Source organism: Urtica dioica, chromosome 11 (assembly GCF_054948205.1).
Source record: "Urtica dioica subsp. dioica isolate 48M chromosome 11, U.dioica_male_clone48M_v1_H2, whole genome shotgun sequence".
Lineage (NCBI taxonomy): Eukaryota > Viridiplantae > Streptophyta > Magnoliopsida > Rosales > Urticaceae > Urtica > Urtica dioica.
This window is the reverse complement of record NC_142766.1, coordinates 19,382,766-19,400,237: the sequence shown is the minus strand read 5'-3', so window position 1 is coordinate 19,400,237 and position 17,472 is coordinate 19,382,766. Positions and strand designations below refer to the sequence as shown.

Below are 17,472 nucleotides of genomic sequence, written 5' to 3'. Positions count from 1 at the left end.
TTTTTTTTTTTTTTTTAATATTTTTACTTTTAGTCCCTTCTCATATTTTTTCTATATAGTATAAATAATAATTTCGCTTTCAATTTTTTTAGTTATTGATTTTTGTAACAAAGTTGATGATTTTATTTTTCCAACAAACTTGAAATTTTAGTATTTCTAAAATTTAATTTATATATGTATAAGTGTATATATATGTAGTTATAACTAATTCTTAAAAAATCTAAAACCTATTTTAATTTTTTTTTGTTCTTAAACTTATATTACATTTGATCATGAGTTATTTAAAAAAAAATAGTTTTTGCCCCAAATTCTAATTATGAAAAAATAGTATAAAAATATTTTTTTAATTCAAAAAAATAAAATTTCAATCAAAACAGAAAAATGTTAGTAAAAATATTAATATCATTAATTTAAATTTATGTGTCAAACGTACTTTTTTTATAGATAAAACATATATATAATATTATTTTATTTAAAAAGGGTTGGGCCCCGAATCAGACATAATTAGGGTCCGGATCAGATCCAAATTGGGTTTTTTTGAGGGCCCGGGGCCAAGCCGAATTTGAAGGCGTATACTTTCGGCCCAACTCAGGCTCTTCATGAAGCTCGGTTCGGCCCGACTCTTTTTATAAAGGACACCGACCCAAAATCTCTAAAAAAATCGGACCAGTTAGCCCACGAACAATCCGACTCAATTGACTGACAGCACTACATATATGTATCAAGTTCCAGCCAAAAAATAGTATAGTACAACTAAAAAAAAAACTATTATAGGCACTTGAGGAGCCTTGGTTAATGTTGATATCAAAACAAACAATTTCAAAAAGCGAAATGTCGCATATATTTCATTTAAATAGATTATTGCTTGCACACATCATATTGTATGCATGTATGTATTGGGTCTTCCAATATTTTTGGCTCAGACTTTATATTTAGACCTAACTTGGTCCAAGTCTTCCTTATCCACCAAAGCTCCTCAAGTAGTGTCTCTTAATATTTCACTTTTCATCCAATTATCAGAAAATGCCTAGTAATTACATGTTTTGTTTATGAATTACTCAATGAAATTTCCTTATTAGATAAATGTGTATTCAGTCTTCACTAAATTGGACTATAAAGTCGATAAACTTGATCAGTCAAGTAAAAAGACGAAAGCATGTATTTTATGACCTTCTAGCGTTTATCAAAACAAACAATTTCAAAAAGCGAAATGTCGCATATATTTCATTTAAATAGATTATTGCTTGCACACATCATATTGTATGCATGTATGTATTGGGTCTTCCAATATTTTTGGCATAGACTTTATATTTAGACCTAACTTGGTCCAAGTCTTCCTTATCCACCAAAGCTCCTCAAGTAGTGTCTCTTAATATTTCACCTTTCTTCCAATTATCAGAAAATGCCTAGTAATTACATGTTTTGTTTATGAATTACTCAATGAAATTTCCTTATTAGATAAATGTGTATTCAGTCTTCACTAAATTGGACTATAAAGTCGATAAACTTGATCAGTCAAGTAAAAAGACGAAAGCATGTATTTTATGACCTTCAAGCGTTTATCACACTCGATATTGAAAAACTAATAATAATGCAGGCACACAAAATATCGAGCATAACATTTTTTTTAGTTTTTTTTTACAAAAATCTCGTCAGTTGGTGAACGGAACCGATCAATCATAGGATGACCTCATGCATAATGTAGATCTATCAATAAATTTACGAAGGAACTCTGTAAGGAGATGCAAACAAACAACGCAAAGCAAAATACAAATACAAATACATATGTAGATGTAAGGAGGTTGGAAAATATAATGAGAAAATTTGCCACAAATCCGAATCGTTTCTAATACATCCAAACCTAAGAATTAAATAAAGTGCGTCGATGCTAATTAGTTACTCGTGTGTATATACGACCCATAGATGGACGACCCATGCTCATGAAGCCCCTCAAAAACTTGCACACCCTTTACTATCACCATTTCTTCTCCTCGGCAAAAAAAAAAAAAAAAAAAAAAAAACGTCACCAAATCTAATCTCTTCTCTCCTCCATACGATTGTTCATAATACTCCTTAAATCGGTTTAATAATTACCTTGTAAAAAATAATATTCGAATTCATGAAGTATGATGATGCTATCTAATAAAGGGAAATTAAAGGTTTATTATTTTAATGTATGTTAACGATGAATAATAATAAATAAATCATTCCAAGGAGATTCATAGGCATAAAATAACAAGACATCAGAAAATTCTAAAAAAAATTAAAATAAATAATTAAGCTTATGTAAACTTGAAATCTATTCAGCATCCGTATAAAATAAAGGGTCAAGCGGCTATATAGTCAAATAGAACTTAAGCTTTTGCAAAATAATCATAGTTTGTCAACTATATGCAAACTAGTCAAAGTAAGATTAATCTAAGCTGGATTAAATTTAATCCCAACGAACTATAAAGACAGAATGTAAGTTTTATGAAAGCTGGATTAAAATTAATCGAGGCAAGATTAAAAGTCGTAGTACTCTCAGTTGGCTATTTTGCTATACCTAATGAAACTATGACTATTTTGCAAAAGTCATAGTTTGAATTGGTTAGTTCATACCATTTTTCCTAAAATAAATTAATTTTTTTTAATTGTAAAATTCATACTATAGAAGGTATATATATATATTTATTTATTTATTTTACAGCTTATTTAGTATTTATTACAGTATGTTAAGATAAACCACCACCAATGTGAAATAGACACATATTCAAACGATACGCACAGTACAAGAGCAAATAATCCGTGACAAATAAAACAGTATGCTCATAGAAAAGTCTTCTTAGAAAAACCTTGTCACCGAAAAATGCGGAGAACTGATTATAAAAATCCAAAAGATAGAATCCTGAAACCACAAATATTATATTATGTACTGTCTTTCGTAGAATCAACTAACTATATAATATATATGACCATTCCATGAAGGAGATATTAAATTTATGAAAATGCCTAAGAGTCATATAATTGGATTATTCGCTTATCAAAGACCAGCTTGGACCGCTTCAAAAAAAAAAAAAGTTATGAGAAGGACCGCTGCAAAAAAAATTATGAGAGGGACCAAGAAAAAAAAATCGTCAGTAACAATAGCGGTCGCAAATTGAATAACTACTTACGAATTGTAAGTCGTGCTTCTAGTGGAATTTGTTATTGTGCTATAAAATGTATGATCTTATGGTCATGATCATTCCGGACCACATATTCTGCAAATTTGCTTACATCGATCCTGATTAGTCTAATATTATATCTTTTGGTAGGGAAATACATGTGCTAATATCTTTGCACATGAATTTCAAGGGTCTCACTAATGTGCAAAATTTTGACCAATGAATATTACTAAACAGTTAAATTTGTCGTATTACTCTATACGCATAGTAATGTGCGATTTAATTTGTTTAATCAGTATTCAGTAGTATGTGTGGTAATTGTTGCACATATATCTTTGCCTCGCGCGGGCTGAATATTGACTCCCTTTGATATTATTGTGTTTTTTAAAAAAATGCTTTTAAAATTATTGTAAAAAGATTGATATTTTCAAAAGAAAATAAGCGTTTGACAAACTGTTTTAAAATAATTTTTACTAGTAGCATAGACAAATTTAGCGTTTGATAAAAATATGATAAAAAAACCAAAATATACATTTGTTTTAGTTATAAATAGTAATGATTTATATAATGATTCACATAAATAGACATATTTTGAAGTTAATAATAATTATTAATATTAAATGTAATAAATATATATTTATATTTAATTAATCAAATTCAAAATTAATAGTTAAAATATATAAATATTTTATATAAATTTATATTGTATATATATGTATTATGTATATATAATATACGTGACCCATAAAATATGGATAGTTGTTTTGTAGCCTGACATGCTTCTTTCGATTATATATTATATATATATGAATAGGTCCATATAACATCGTATAGCTGTTTGTTATACTAACAGTGACTCATTAAAAACTGTGGTAATTTTAATAATATTTAATGTTGAATAAGATCATTTTAGTAATTTAATAGACAAAAAAAAAATGTTCCTAAAAGTTGAGATTTTCAGCTTTTGGATTCCTAAAAACTATATCACGCCTCATGCTGGGTTAACGGTACAGAAGTTAGCGGAATGAATGCCACTATTTGTTTTTTTGTACTTCACGAAAGTAAATGACAATTTTAGAAATTCTGAACCGTATACTTTTAGCTTTTGGATTCCTTTCGGTGATTTCCATTGGATTCATTTCGCTGATTTCCATTAGTCATTTGTATTTGTATTATTTAATTAAAAAAATTATGAACCGTTGATAATTAAATATTTAACGGTTGATATTATTTGTTTTTTTAATTAACATTTAGCTAAAAAATTGCATAACGGAAATATCACTTCTGTTAACTTTCGGAAGGCAACAAATTATCTAACGAAATTATCAACTTCTTTAAATAATGGAAGGCATACTACCAAAAGTGATATTTTCACTTCTTTTTCATGCCGAGATGAACCACGGCCATGGTTTTGCAACTTGCCGGAGAAAAGCAAGTCATTGCATTGACATTTTTCTTTCATCGGCAGTCATTGCATTGACATGATAACAAAGTCTTTAGCTCTGGTGGATTGACAGCGGAGTGCCTCGCGATCAGGGAGGGGCTCAATTTTTCCAGGGCTAATGACTGGAGGGTATCTGAGGTGGAGTCCGACAACCAACAAGCTGTTCGGTGGATTGAGAAGCGCCACCTAAGAGGAATTCAAGGTCCGGTTGTGCGTGACATCTGCGAGGCTCTCGCGAACACTCCTGTGAGCTGCAAGTGGATTCCAAGGAAGTGTAATATGGCGGCTAACTGTGTGGCTCATCACTGTGCGGCCTACTCTAAGTCTTGTTGGTGGATTGATGTTTGCCCTGCGTGGCTGGTTGATTTTGTAACTTCAGACATTCAGTCTGCGTTTTAATGAAGTTACTTTCCCCTCAAAAAAAAAAGTCTTTAGCTCTGGTGGCTTTAATTTGTTGACATGGCTTGATATAGGAAAGACAATAATTCCATATTAATATTCCTATTCGTATGTGTACTACCGAGTACCGGCTAGTAAAATACGCTCGCAAACTCTGACCGTAGCCCATTGTAAGAAACAATTAGAAAGTCAAGCACCCATACGTGTGTATATATCTATATAATGACAAAGGCCAAAAAGAAAAATAAGATTAGGCTAATAAACATTTAAAATTTATGATATCTGAAATGAGATATTATTATTTTATTGTCCTTATCAACTATGCATTGAGAGGTCTTATGTTGTATATGATACTAAAGTAAATGTATGACTAAACAAAACACATATTACGCTTCTACAAAATTAAGGTACACAGACTCAATTATTTTTATTTAATTAGATTTAATGCTCTATTTAGATAGAGAAATTTCATTTTGAAGACCTCAAAATTTTAAAAATATCAAGACTATACTCATTAGTTGAAAAATATAAAAAAACTAGACTTTTGACCGAAATTCGGACAAAAATACTCGTTTCAGTCAATTTAACCATATTTCTCTCATTCTTCCTCTATTTTCCTCATTTCCTCTATTCTCTCTCTATCTCTATCCTCAAAACTTCTATCCATTTGGTAGAATTCGCTGAAAAATGGGTAAGTTCACTTATTTAATCATCTTAAATCGGTTTTTGTACCAATTTCATCTGAATATCCTATCAATTTCACCTGAATTCATATGAATTCATATTCCGATGAGTCATAATATTCTATAAAAATCGTAAATATCCTATCAATTTCATATGAATTCATCGGAAATATCCATGAATTTCATCAAGAAACATCTTAATTCATTGGAAAAACCCCAAATTAATCCAAATAATCAATAATAATAACTCTACTCATTATTAAATCCATCCTACAGTAATCAAAACACAAAATAAAGATGAAAATCTTACTTTTTTGGTCATTTTGAGTGTCAGAAGCTTAAACCGGAAAGAAGAGCGCGACGAACGTTGAACACCGAAAAGAACTTTGTCGTGGCTCGTCAAAATCACTTGGATTGAATCGGATTTCATCAAAGCACGTCTGATTTGTCGCTCATTAGAAGCACAAACTCGTATTTGAAAATGGAATACATAACTTATGTGGTTTCTTGAAAGTTAAGTACAGTTTCCGGTGATTATTGGGATAAACAATGCCATATAATACCAATAAACCATCAAGAATTACTAATTAATTGCCTTATTAGTAATGAAATACAAAATCATATCAAATTTAATTCCAAGCTTGCCTTTAGATTCTATAGACTATTTACCTTACTGAAATTCAAAATATAACATACACATTATTATATATATTCTATCATAAATTAAACTATGTGATTTTCTTAAGCATAAATTAATATCTCATGTATAGTCGAAAGATTTTTTTTTTTGAAGTAAAATTTGTATAATAATATCACGAATGTGATCCATCTCTTTGTTTATATTTCTTGAATACATCGCAATTAACCGCAAATAATATTTATATACATATGTCTGTGTATATGTATTCAATCCTGTTTAACATAATACAAAATATGCATACTATACCTTATAAAGCCCAGTCTTAATATTATGTATTGTTAATAACATATGGGGAGATATGTATTACATATGGGAGATATGTATTACATATTAACGGAAATGATAGTAGTTTGTCTTGTTACGTTATCTTTTTCTTCTTCTCTATATATGCATATAAATAAGCATATTAATAATAATTATTTAATTTTTAAGAACATGTCTATTTTAGTCTTTTTACTATAATATATTTATTTTACCAAACGTTAAATCAGTTTTTGTCACCAAGAACAACTGTTTTATAAACAGTTTACCAAACACTTGTCAGTTTTTGAAAAAAAAACAGTTTTTTTTCAAAAATTGAATCTAAAAACATTTTTTTTAAACAAAGTTATGACAAACGAGACCAATAATAATAATAATAATATAGTTGATGAATTTCTCAAACTTCTCAACAAAGATTCAATACAATTCACATGCATGCCATGATGGATAAAGATTAATTTCAACCAAAATTTAACTATGACAAAACAAATTGTATTAAAAAAAACATTTTTTTGATTTATATAAAAAAAAATAAAAAAACAAACAATTAACCTCATAGCATCCGCTTTAGTTACCCGAAGTAAAACTAATCATATGTAATCACGAAAATTTCAGTTTCCATATTATTAGCATCGTTCGGGATATTAGAAAAAATCATATTATAAAAAATGGTACTGATATTTTTGTCTATTTCGTTAACTCTTCAGTTGCCTCGTTTATTTGAAGAAAAAAAAAATAGTCCAATGACTCTAAAATAAAAAATAAAAAAATAAGTAGAGATATGGGCCGTACCGTATGGCCTATTGGAGCGTATCACAAACCTGTTCCCGCGTTTTCTTGATTCCATTTCAAACTTTCAATTTCGAATTCCTTTCTTCACTTCACTCCTTTCTTCACATGTTCGTCTAGCATTTTATAATTCCTCACCAATCACAATTATTTTTCCTTGTCCAAAAATTTCAATTCAATTCCAATGGATCCCAATCCCACTCCATTCCCAGGTACTCTTTCCGGTTCAATTTCTTCTATACTTTGTTTTCATTATTTGCGCACGGAAAAAAAAAAAAAAAAAAAAAAACTCGTGTTTCTTGTTTGGATTCAAATTCAAAGTTCAAACAGGCAAAAAGCAGGGCGTGAAATCAAAGCCGAATCGGAAACCCACGCACAATTCGAAAACCTTCTCCAAAGAAACTTCAATTTCCAGGTACTAAAAATTGATGAAAATCTCAATTTTCTTTCATCTTCGAAAGCTTTTTGAAACAACACGCACTGATTGTCCAGGCAAACCAGAGTTTTTGGGACCGTTCGAAACGCGAACATCCCTGCCGAGAAGCCCGCCTCGATCAAGCCTATCTCTTGGAGGCTTCCGGAATGGAATCCGACGACTAGGGTTCCGATCCCCGAGCCTACGAAGAAGAAGAGGAGCAAGAACAAGAATAATTCCTCAGAAAACCCTAAACCTAGATTAATTGTTTCTGAAAAAGAAGAAGAAGAAGTGATCGATGAGAAGACTCCGATCGCGACGGTTCCGGCTCCGGCGGCGTCGGCGTCTCCTTCCCCGGGCCGGTCCGATCCGGCGGCGTCGAAGTACCAGAGCGCGAAGATCTGCAGCAAATGCAGGTTCGACAGGCTCGAAACGTCGTCGTACTGGCTCGCTCAGATCAAGCTCTCCGAGTCCGTCGGAAAGCATTTCGTCTCCGCCGCATTCTTCACTCTCGCGCTCGAATCCAAAGCCGAGGTTATCGCACAAATTTAATCGTTCTTTCTGATCACGAATCGACGTTTTAATGGTAGTTTCTGAATGTTTTTTTTTTTTTAATTAATTCTTATTGTGTAGCCAATTACGAAGCTGCGATTGGAATTGAAGAGGTATTTGGGGCGAAATGGGAACTTAGGAGGACAGAGAGAGTGGAGAGAGGTGTGCGTGAGCTATGGAATTCTGATGGACGAGAAGTCAACGACGATCGATGGGAAATCGGAGACACCTCAGACCACAAATCAGGTCTCTGGGCTTGATCAAGAAATTGAAGCCGCTAAAACCAAGGACCAGGGAAAAATGTAACGTGCAGTGAAATTCAGAATTTTTTTACGGATAAATATAATGCATATAGTTATATATCAATCTATTGTGCTTCACTGCTTTGTAAAATTTGTTCAACATACATGTTTATTGTTGCTTGTACAACAGTGTTTGTATTTCGGAGTTTTTGTTCTATATTTTTTCAATGGTGTTTTATCCATAGCTTTCAGAGGATTGATTTATGTGTTCTTTTCTATGTGATCAATGCTGAAAATGATATAGAAGCAAATTAAAAAAAGAATAGGGGCATTCCGAGAATTGAACTCGGGACCTCTCGCACCCTAAGCGAGAATCATACCACTAGACCAAATGCCCTTTTTGTGAATTAAATCCAGGTTACTTTTATTATCCAGTATCTGTGGGTCCTATTCCAGTAAAAACCACTGGATCTTTCACAGCCCCCTTAAACCCCGCCAAAACCTCGAAACTTGTACGCCAAGTTTTACAGGTATATAAATTAACACCGCGCCACTCTCTCACTCTCTTTCTCAATCCTCGATTTTATATTTCTTTTACATTTCTGTATAACCTTGTAATTCGTGTTCTAGGGTTTGAGAAACCCAAAATGTGCTTGTTTGTCCCATTGCGGCATGGTACCGGAGGTCTCTGTACCCCGGCGGTGGTGACGGCGATCGGACCGGCGCAAAGGTGAAGAGGGAGGATCAGGCTGTGTTTGCGACTAAGAATGAAAGATTTTTAATGGCAGGTATGACATTTTTTTTTTCTTTCGCTTCATCTTTGTTGTTTGGGGATTTCATCTATTTATATGTGCTCTATTTTTGCTGAAAGAGAAATGGGTAATCTAGGGCTCCGAGAGTTATCGTTGGTGGAAATTATGGGCTCCGGACTGAACCTTGGAGGCTCTTTCTCTCGCTTCCTTTTTAATGTCTGAATAATTTTTTTTTTTCTTTTTTTTCTTCATTAATCCGTGGTGCTCTCTTATTACTTATTAGGAAGATTTTCAATTGCAAAGCTTTTGAAGCCTTTCTTTCTTTGAAAAGCACGAGCCTTCGCACTTAAAGAGTCGCCTCTCGCGTCAGTTTTGTTGGTTGTTCTGTCGGTTATCATCAGTCTCTCTTTAGTCTTAACGCCTTTTTGTAATTGTTTCCCAAACAATAGTGAAGTGCAAAGTAATTCTGAGATTTTTCAAGTACAATGCGGCATAGGACTTAAGCTTCTTTGACCATGATATATAATCTCGCTAGATATCTTTTTCATTGATCAAGATGAAATTTTTTCTGCAAATGTTCTTTAGGGTCTGGTTTTGCAATGTTTCGCAGACTTTTTCCCAACACTTTTTTCAAAATAATTTGTTCATTTTCTTTAAATAACTGATGTTCTTTATCTTTTTTTTTTTCTTTTTTTTTTTTTTTTTTAACTTTTTCATTCTGCTAAGCTTAATAATCAAGGTCTCTGTCTATGGAGCATATTATATTTCTACTCTCCTCTGTAAATATGTGTGTATGTACTTCGTCTTAATACATGAGAGAAAGTTTTAGTCTCCGCAAGCTCATATATTAAGACGAAGTACATACACACAAATATCAATGAAAGGGATATTTGTGACGCAGTTATTCATTTCAGGGTATAATTTCGTCATTTTAGTTAAACAGATGGTATAATTTTGTCATTTTAGTTAAACAGAGGGTATAAACTCGACATTTTTGAAAACCGAGGGTTAAACTCGACATTTCACTAAAACACATGGTATAAATGTGTTATTTTCCCTAAATTATACTTACTTTTGGCTATAGCTTGAAGGTATTATTGATTCATGTCTTCAAACACTAATAACTTCATACGAATCTCCCAGGAAATTGATTTGATCACTGCTTCTTTGTTCTTATGGTAAGTCTGAATTCGTGAGTAAATACTTGGAAAGCGGAAAAGTCAATGCATGGAGAAAAATTGAGTGATTATGATTTTTTGTCAGCATTTTAGTTCTGAAGTATAAGCATTCTCATAATAAAAATATAAAAATATACTTCGTGACTACATTACAATTTTTAAATCTTCCCAAGCCCTTGTGGAATGTGGACCATTTCTCTCTGACTGTTTTTTTTCTGAGTCTTTTATTTTAGAAATTTTGAATCCGGATTATTGACTCCGGATAAAGTCGAATATATTTGTTATTATTATAATAAATATCGAATATGCGCAATGTTTGACTATTGACCACAACTTTGACGACTGAATGATGCTTTCACCTGGACACACTGAATGACGAGAAATTAGGATTAAAGAAACAGAAATTAATGTTTTGGGTCTACATCTAAATACAAAATTATTAATTTCATAGAAACGGGCAAGTGACATGTCATATTCTTTATTGGCCAAGTCCACGTATTCAACGAAAGGGAATTTTAATTAATATATATTTGCTTTTTTTTTTTTTCTTTGAAGAACTATATTGGATTTGGAACTGAAAAAGTCTAAGCTCAAATATTTATGTTCCATTCCATGCAAAACCAATTATTGTTGGTATATAAATGACAAAACAAAATTTTCATTATAGTTTTTTTTTTCTGCATCAGTAATTAAATTATAGTCAATCATGATGATCACAAGCTTTTTGGCCTCTAATATATTAATTTTTTTTTTCTAAACTCAATTCTATTTGGGGATGTATAATGACGACAAACTGGGACGTGTAGCTTTAACATTTCTTCTAAGTCGTCTCTGTCTACGAAGGCGGTTTCTATATATACGTAATCATCTTGTGACTAGGTCATTATATTGGAAATATATATCTCAGTCTTTGAAACGTGGAAAGAGTCCAAAGTAAAGGTAACGTATAAATAACTAACGACCAAACTTCGTAGTTAGAGAGTACATGTAAGTAGACTAAAAAAAGGTTTAATACGTCAAATATTTATTAATCTAGTAGAGAGCGATCGAACTGAAATCGCACTGATGTGAAGCTCTATCCCTGGAATTTTGAGGTCATATTAGTGAGTTATGGTCATTCGCAGAAATATAAAGAAAATTATTCAAGAGGGTTAGATAAATGAAATAAATAAAAAATACTCGAGTACAAGCAGTGACCCAATATATGATTCCCTTCAGGTCAATAAATTTTATGATCCCAATATCCACATATCCAACTCATTACGTGGTAGTTAGTTGTAATAAACAATAATAAATAAACGCAATTATAGGAGCGACCCAAAGCGATAGGAAAACCAAACAATTCATTAATGGTGATCATATCTTGATAACGACACATGTCCAAAAAATTAATAAAAATAAATAAATCTCAGGACTACTATATGTAGCGTAACTTATGTCTTATCGATTGAACCGTATCAGAAACCACCTCATGGGGGATATCACCTTCACCGACTGCAATACTCTTGGACTTTTAAATAAATAATAATAAATAAATAAAATGAGCGACAATAATAAGTCACTCACGAGTCACGGTTGAAGAATTCAAACACTCCCACCTCTTACAAAACACCTCTCTTTCCTTATCCCATCGAATCCCCAGAATTCTCTAATCTATATATACTTGATATCGATTATATGTATACATGGTTTGATCATATACATAGTAGTACCAAATATAATTAGCCATATAAATTAGCTTGGTTATTAGATTAATACATAAATGGCGGGTCAATTAGGGACTTCTCGGACTCTGCAAGAGACGCCCACTTGGGCTGTCGCAACCGTTTGTTTTATTTTCATCTCTCTCTCAATCTTCGCCGATCACTTGATTCATCTACTCTGTAACGTAAGTGTTTACGTTTGTGTATCTGTATATAGTTTTACCCATATTCATATGTTATGTATAAACATGTATATATGCAATGTTCACCACGCAGTGGCTGAAAAGAAACAGGAAAACTGCGTTGTTTGAGGCCGTGGAGAAGCTCAAATCAGGTTTTCTTATAGCCATTGATTATACTTTTGAGCCCATGATTTTACGATGCATTGAATTTGGGGTATATATATACGTTATGTTTATGTATTTGCAGTGCTCATACTTTTGGGATTGATGTCACTGTTATTGGCTGCAACGCAAAGACCCGTTTCCAAGATTTGCGTACCAACGGAAGTTTCATATACCATGCTTCCATGCCGGAGAAGTGTGACCACCAAAACCACTGAATCTATTTCGAGAAGATTGTCCGATGATGATGATGATCATCAACATTCTTCTGAATCGCATGATTACTGTGAATCTCTGGTATATGTATATATATAATATATATTATTTAATCTAAGTGTGGTATGGTTAGGTTTAGCATACAATTTCCATATATACAAATAAAGACATAAAACGAAACATGATATATATATATATATATATATATATATATATATATATATGTATCTTATTTAAAGTTGATTGCGTATATATTGTAGGGAAAGACGTCATTAATATCAGAGGAAGGGATGAACCAGCTCAACTACTTTATATTTGTGCTTGCCATCATGCAAATCCTCTACAGTGCCCTCACTATGGCTTTGGGAAGAGCCAAGGTACGTATATATATATATATATATATATATATATATATATATATATATATATATACATATATATTATGAACTATTTTTCTCTAAAGTTGTAATGATCATATATATGATATATCCAAGCAGATTATAGCTTTTGCTCATTTTTTTTCCAAGAGCTATGTAGCCAATTAATGACCGCATATTAATTGGAGATTGACTTCTAGAAGAGTTTGACTTCTTATTACACTATTGTTTAGATGATTTGTGTTCTTAGTAAGCCTACAAAATTTGAACCATAAATAATCATACATAAAAGTAGTATTCATATATACTTGGTCAATATAGGCGTGTTCCTTGAGTTGGTTTCTATTGGCCGATATTAATTGCAGTTTGCATGTGGGTCCGAAAAAGAAAAAAGAAAAAAAGAAAACATTTGTGTGCCTAAGTAGTTGCGATTGTAAGCTAAGGAATCCTGATAACATAATCTGAAACTACTCACCTTCACTTACTTAACTAATGTATGTATATAAAGTAACAAATAAATTAATTAAATCTATGTAACTTACTAGTATTATATGTAAAGGCATTGCATAGTATAAAAAATTATAGAGTAACTTAATTTATACTATGGACTGCTTTAATAATGTAAGTTTGTCGAACGTACAATAAAAGTCTTTAGAACACAATTAATGTGCTCGGTTGATTTGGTCATCCACTTTCGTCCAAAAAGTTAATTGAAAAGAGCATTAAGTGTGTCGTAAGAAATAATGGTGATTTTTGGTGATTTTGACTTTGGTGATCAGTATGCATGCATATTTTTTTACAAACATATTATTTTGAACTGTGACAAGACAAGATATATTCGATTCTTAATATAAAAATTGTATTTGTTATATGTACATTATAGATGAGGCGATGGGATGCTTGGGAGAAGGAAACTCAGACGGTCGAATACCAAATTGCTAATGGTAATTAACAGCAAAACAAATAATGTCTTGTTTTATGAAGTATAAAGTAACAAAATAAGAAATATTCTTTAGATTATTTTATGAGATCTCATCAACTATTATTGCTTTTTTTCAATACCAAGATCAAGATGCATGCTTTATCAAAAAAAAAAAAAAAAGATCAAGATGCATGCGTTTTCATGGTCCCAAAGTTTGGCCTACAGTCCATGCTCTTCATCCTAGTGCTGATAAAAGCAGATTAATATATATATACCAAATAATAAATCATATTTGGGATAGGTATGGTGCTTTAATATTAGTGAAGGCCCTACTATTAATTTTCTTTAATGATCTCAGCTCCACATTGGGCAATTATAAAATAATAGTGACGTGTCAAAATACGAAATATCAAACCTCAAAGTCAAATTTGTCTAGTAACCAAATAAAGTCGAGTGATCACGAGTGAGATAAAGAAAAAGTACAAAATACTAAAAGGAACTAATAGCCATAAAAGTCACCTAGAGTGTCGGTGATCAAGCTTTTGGATACATACGAGAAAATAAATTTGTAATTATACATGGAACAAAATGGTAAATTTTCAGAATATCACACTGGGGATTTTTCTTAAGCTAACTAAATAATATTTTTTTTATTTACTTATTTCATTGTATTTTAGATCCTTATCGATTCAGGTACACGAGACAAACAACATTTGCGCGCAGACATATGAATTCTTTCACGAAAACGTCTTTTGTTCTCCTTTGGATTGTGAGATATTTTGAGTCCTTGCCTTAATTTAATAATTTTCTTTTTGCAAATTTTGAATTTCAAAGGAAATCTAGCTAATTAATTCTCGATGATATAATTTTTTTAATATATGGGCAGGAATGCTTCTTCAGACAATTCTTCCATTCAGTGGCAAAAGTTGATTATTTCACTTTACGTCACGGTTTCATTTCGGTTTGTTCCTATTGTTCTTGATCATTACTTAACATGCTATTGGCTTTAAACTAATTCATCTACTATGATTATAAATTAATAAGTCGACCGTTATTAATTATTTTCTTAAGAAGTTTGGCAATTCTTTTGCAGGCTCATTTGTCAACAAATACTGCATTTAATTTTCAAAAGTATATTGAAAGATCACTTGAGGATGATTTCAAACTCGTAGTTGGCATCAGGTATATCATTACCATATGTAACACTATTTAATTTATACCTTGAATTAAAAACAATACCTATAAAATTCCTTGTATGATATTTTTCATATCATTTTACTAATTGTTTATTTAATGGAATTAATGTAATCTTTATTAAATAATTAGATATGGGTATAAATAACTTACTTACACAAGTATTTTGGTCTTTGAAGCCCTTTCATGTGGCTAATAGTGGTCATCTTCATGCTCGTGGACGTGCATGGTAAGTGTTGCTACAACTTTATTTTCCTATAGTAAATTGAGCAAGTTCTGAAAAAGTACTAATAAAATATAGTTACAAATCAGGTTGGCATGTATACCTATGGGTTTCATTCGTCCCACTAATAGTAAGTACTCAGTTAAAGGATAAAAAGCCATTTTTACACCTTAATATAAGCTATGTGATTATTCATGTTTCTTTCCACTTCTTCTTTTCAATACATGTTCTTTTCATTATAATAGTATTAAAATTATTGTTGCTGTGGTTTGGTTGACTTGTAGATAGTGCTTATTCTTGGAACAAAGTTGGAAGTGATTGTTGCAAAAATGGCTCTCAAAGTGAGCGAAAAGAATAATGTAATCATTGGAAGCCCTTTGGTCCAACCCAATGATGATCTGTTCTGGTTCGGTCACCCCAAATACGTTCTCACCATTTTGCATTTGACTTTGTTTATGGTAATTACTTACAACACACTTCTCATCATAGTTTAGCAGAAGAAATACAAAAGAATTGCTGAAATATATTGTTACCTTGTTGATATTTTGCTTTCAACTTCAAACAATTAAATCGAAAATACTACTATATATTTTTACCTCTTTTTCTTTTCATTTTTTTTACAGAATTCTTTTGAGCTTGCTTTCTTTGTCTGGGTCACGGTATGTATAATAATATATCAATATCTTACTTCACTGTGTAATATCCATGTTAATATTATTCATCTCTTTTCATTTCCGTTGTTTTCTAATTCCTCTTCTCATTAATTTACACAAATATAGTGGCAATTTGGAATAACGTCTTGCTATCATGAACATACAGCGATTATAATCACAAGGGTGGTTTTGGCGTAAGTAATCCCTGATATATTAAAACTCTTTAATCCTTATACACGTTAAACCCTAATTAATTAATATTTGTATCAATCAGGGTGATGGTTCAAGTCATTTGCAGTTATATTACCCTTCCTCTATATGCTCTCGTGACACAGGTAATTAGTTAATAATAATATATAACCAATTCTACCACGTATATACACGTCATCAAAGGCAGCTCAGGTTATAATATACAATATATTTATATAACTATACATGCACGTATAGATGGGTTCAAATTTCAAGAGATCGGTTCTAGAAGAGCATACCGTGAAGGCCATAAGGAAATGGCACGCCGGTGTGAAGAAAAAGAGGAAGCACCAAAATCAAATTAGAGGTTCACACGATCATGATCATGATCAAGAAGATCAATCAACATCGCATCGTGATCACGACCGTTCCTCTACAACCACCACCACCGATCTCAGTTCTTCTGATCATCATCATCATCATCATAATCATCACAGCCGATCGCCGACTTTTGCAGATCAACTTGCCTGTGGTGTTTCGACCAGCACCGAGATCGTCGTAGAACATAGTAACAGTATTGCTTCTAGTTCTACCACAGTGCAACGTGTAAAAATAGAAAATGTCGACGAGCAACAAATTTTTTCAACTAAGTAGAATATATATATATATATACTTTGTTTTTTTGTTTTTTTTTTTGGTGCTTTCTGGTGCAAGATTTGAAGTACATATAAGCTAATTATATTTCAAGTTTTAGGATCGGCGAGTGATATAGGTCTTGTCCAGTTGTCCGTAAAATTAGTAAGTCTCAGTCTTAGTCTGGGATATAGATAAATATTGTCGATCTTGACGTTCCTCGAATGCTTAATTATTAAAGGGTTTATGTGATATCCCTTTTAACCTATTGGCTATGTTTGACTAATTATAATGCATGGATTTTTTGCTATATATTTTAATGTGATGTTTCAATATCATTTGTTACTCTACCCCGTTCGAGGAATGCTTTAATTTATTGTAACTTGTAGCTAGTCTTGGCATATAAAAGACTGTAATAGGTATATTTTTGGATTCTATTTTTTGGTATTATATATGT

The 17,472-nt window shown here is 31.8% G+C and overlaps 2 protein-coding genes and 1 non-coding gene across 4 annotated transcripts; 2 read left to right on the top strand and 1 right to left on the bottom strand.

Annotated features, from left to right (window-relative positions):
• Nucleotides 1–7,376: 7,376 nt before the first annotated feature.
• LOC149382061 (uncharacterized) lies at nucleotides 7,377–8,873 on the top strand. Of its 2 annotated transcripts, none has more exons than XM_089601139.1 (4): nucleotides 7,377–7,634; nucleotides 7,744–7,837; nucleotides 7,915–8,371; nucleotides 8,471–8,873. In XM_089601139.1, exons 1-4 carry the CDS (start codon nucleotides 7,607–7,609, stop codon nucleotides 8,693–8,695), a joined length of 804 nt encoding a protein of 267 aa, XP_089457265.1. In that variant the 5' UTR covers nucleotides 7,377–7,606; the 3' UTR covers nucleotides 8,696–8,873. The 2 variants fall into 2 exon arrangements, with proteins under 2 accessions (XP_089457265.1, XP_089457266.1); XM_089601140.1 differs by having other exon boundaries at nucleotides 7,378–7,634; nucleotides 7,753–7,837.
• An 83-nt stretch (nucleotides 8,874–8,956) lies between these two features.
• On the bottom strand, nucleotides 8,957–9,028 carry TRNAP-AGG (transfer RNA proline (anticodon AGG)). The gene has a single exon. It is a non-coding gene; the product is annotated as a tRNA-Pro (tRNA).
• Nucleotides 9,029–12,103: 3,075 nt separating this feature from the next.
• Nucleotides 12,104–17,139, top strand: MLO3 (Seven transmembrane MLO family protein). The gene is made up of 15 exons (XM_089601038.1): nucleotides 12,104–12,449; nucleotides 12,541–12,598; nucleotides 12,694–12,905; nucleotides 13,085–13,201; nucleotides 14,085–14,145; nucleotides 14,801–14,892; nucleotides 15,010–15,084; nucleotides 15,217–15,305; nucleotides 15,497–15,546; nucleotides 15,630–15,670; nucleotides 15,825–15,998; nucleotides 16,164–16,199; nucleotides 16,320–16,387; nucleotides 16,468–16,528; nucleotides 16,641–17,139. The coding sequence occupies exons 1-15, from the start codon at nucleotides 12,324–12,326 to the stop codon at nucleotides 17,034–17,036; spliced, it is 1,656 nt and encodes a 551-aa protein (XP_089457164.1). The 5' UTR covers nucleotides 12,104–12,323; the 3' UTR covers nucleotides 17,037–17,139.
• The last annotated feature ends 333 nt before the right edge of the window (nucleotides 17,140–17,472 follow it).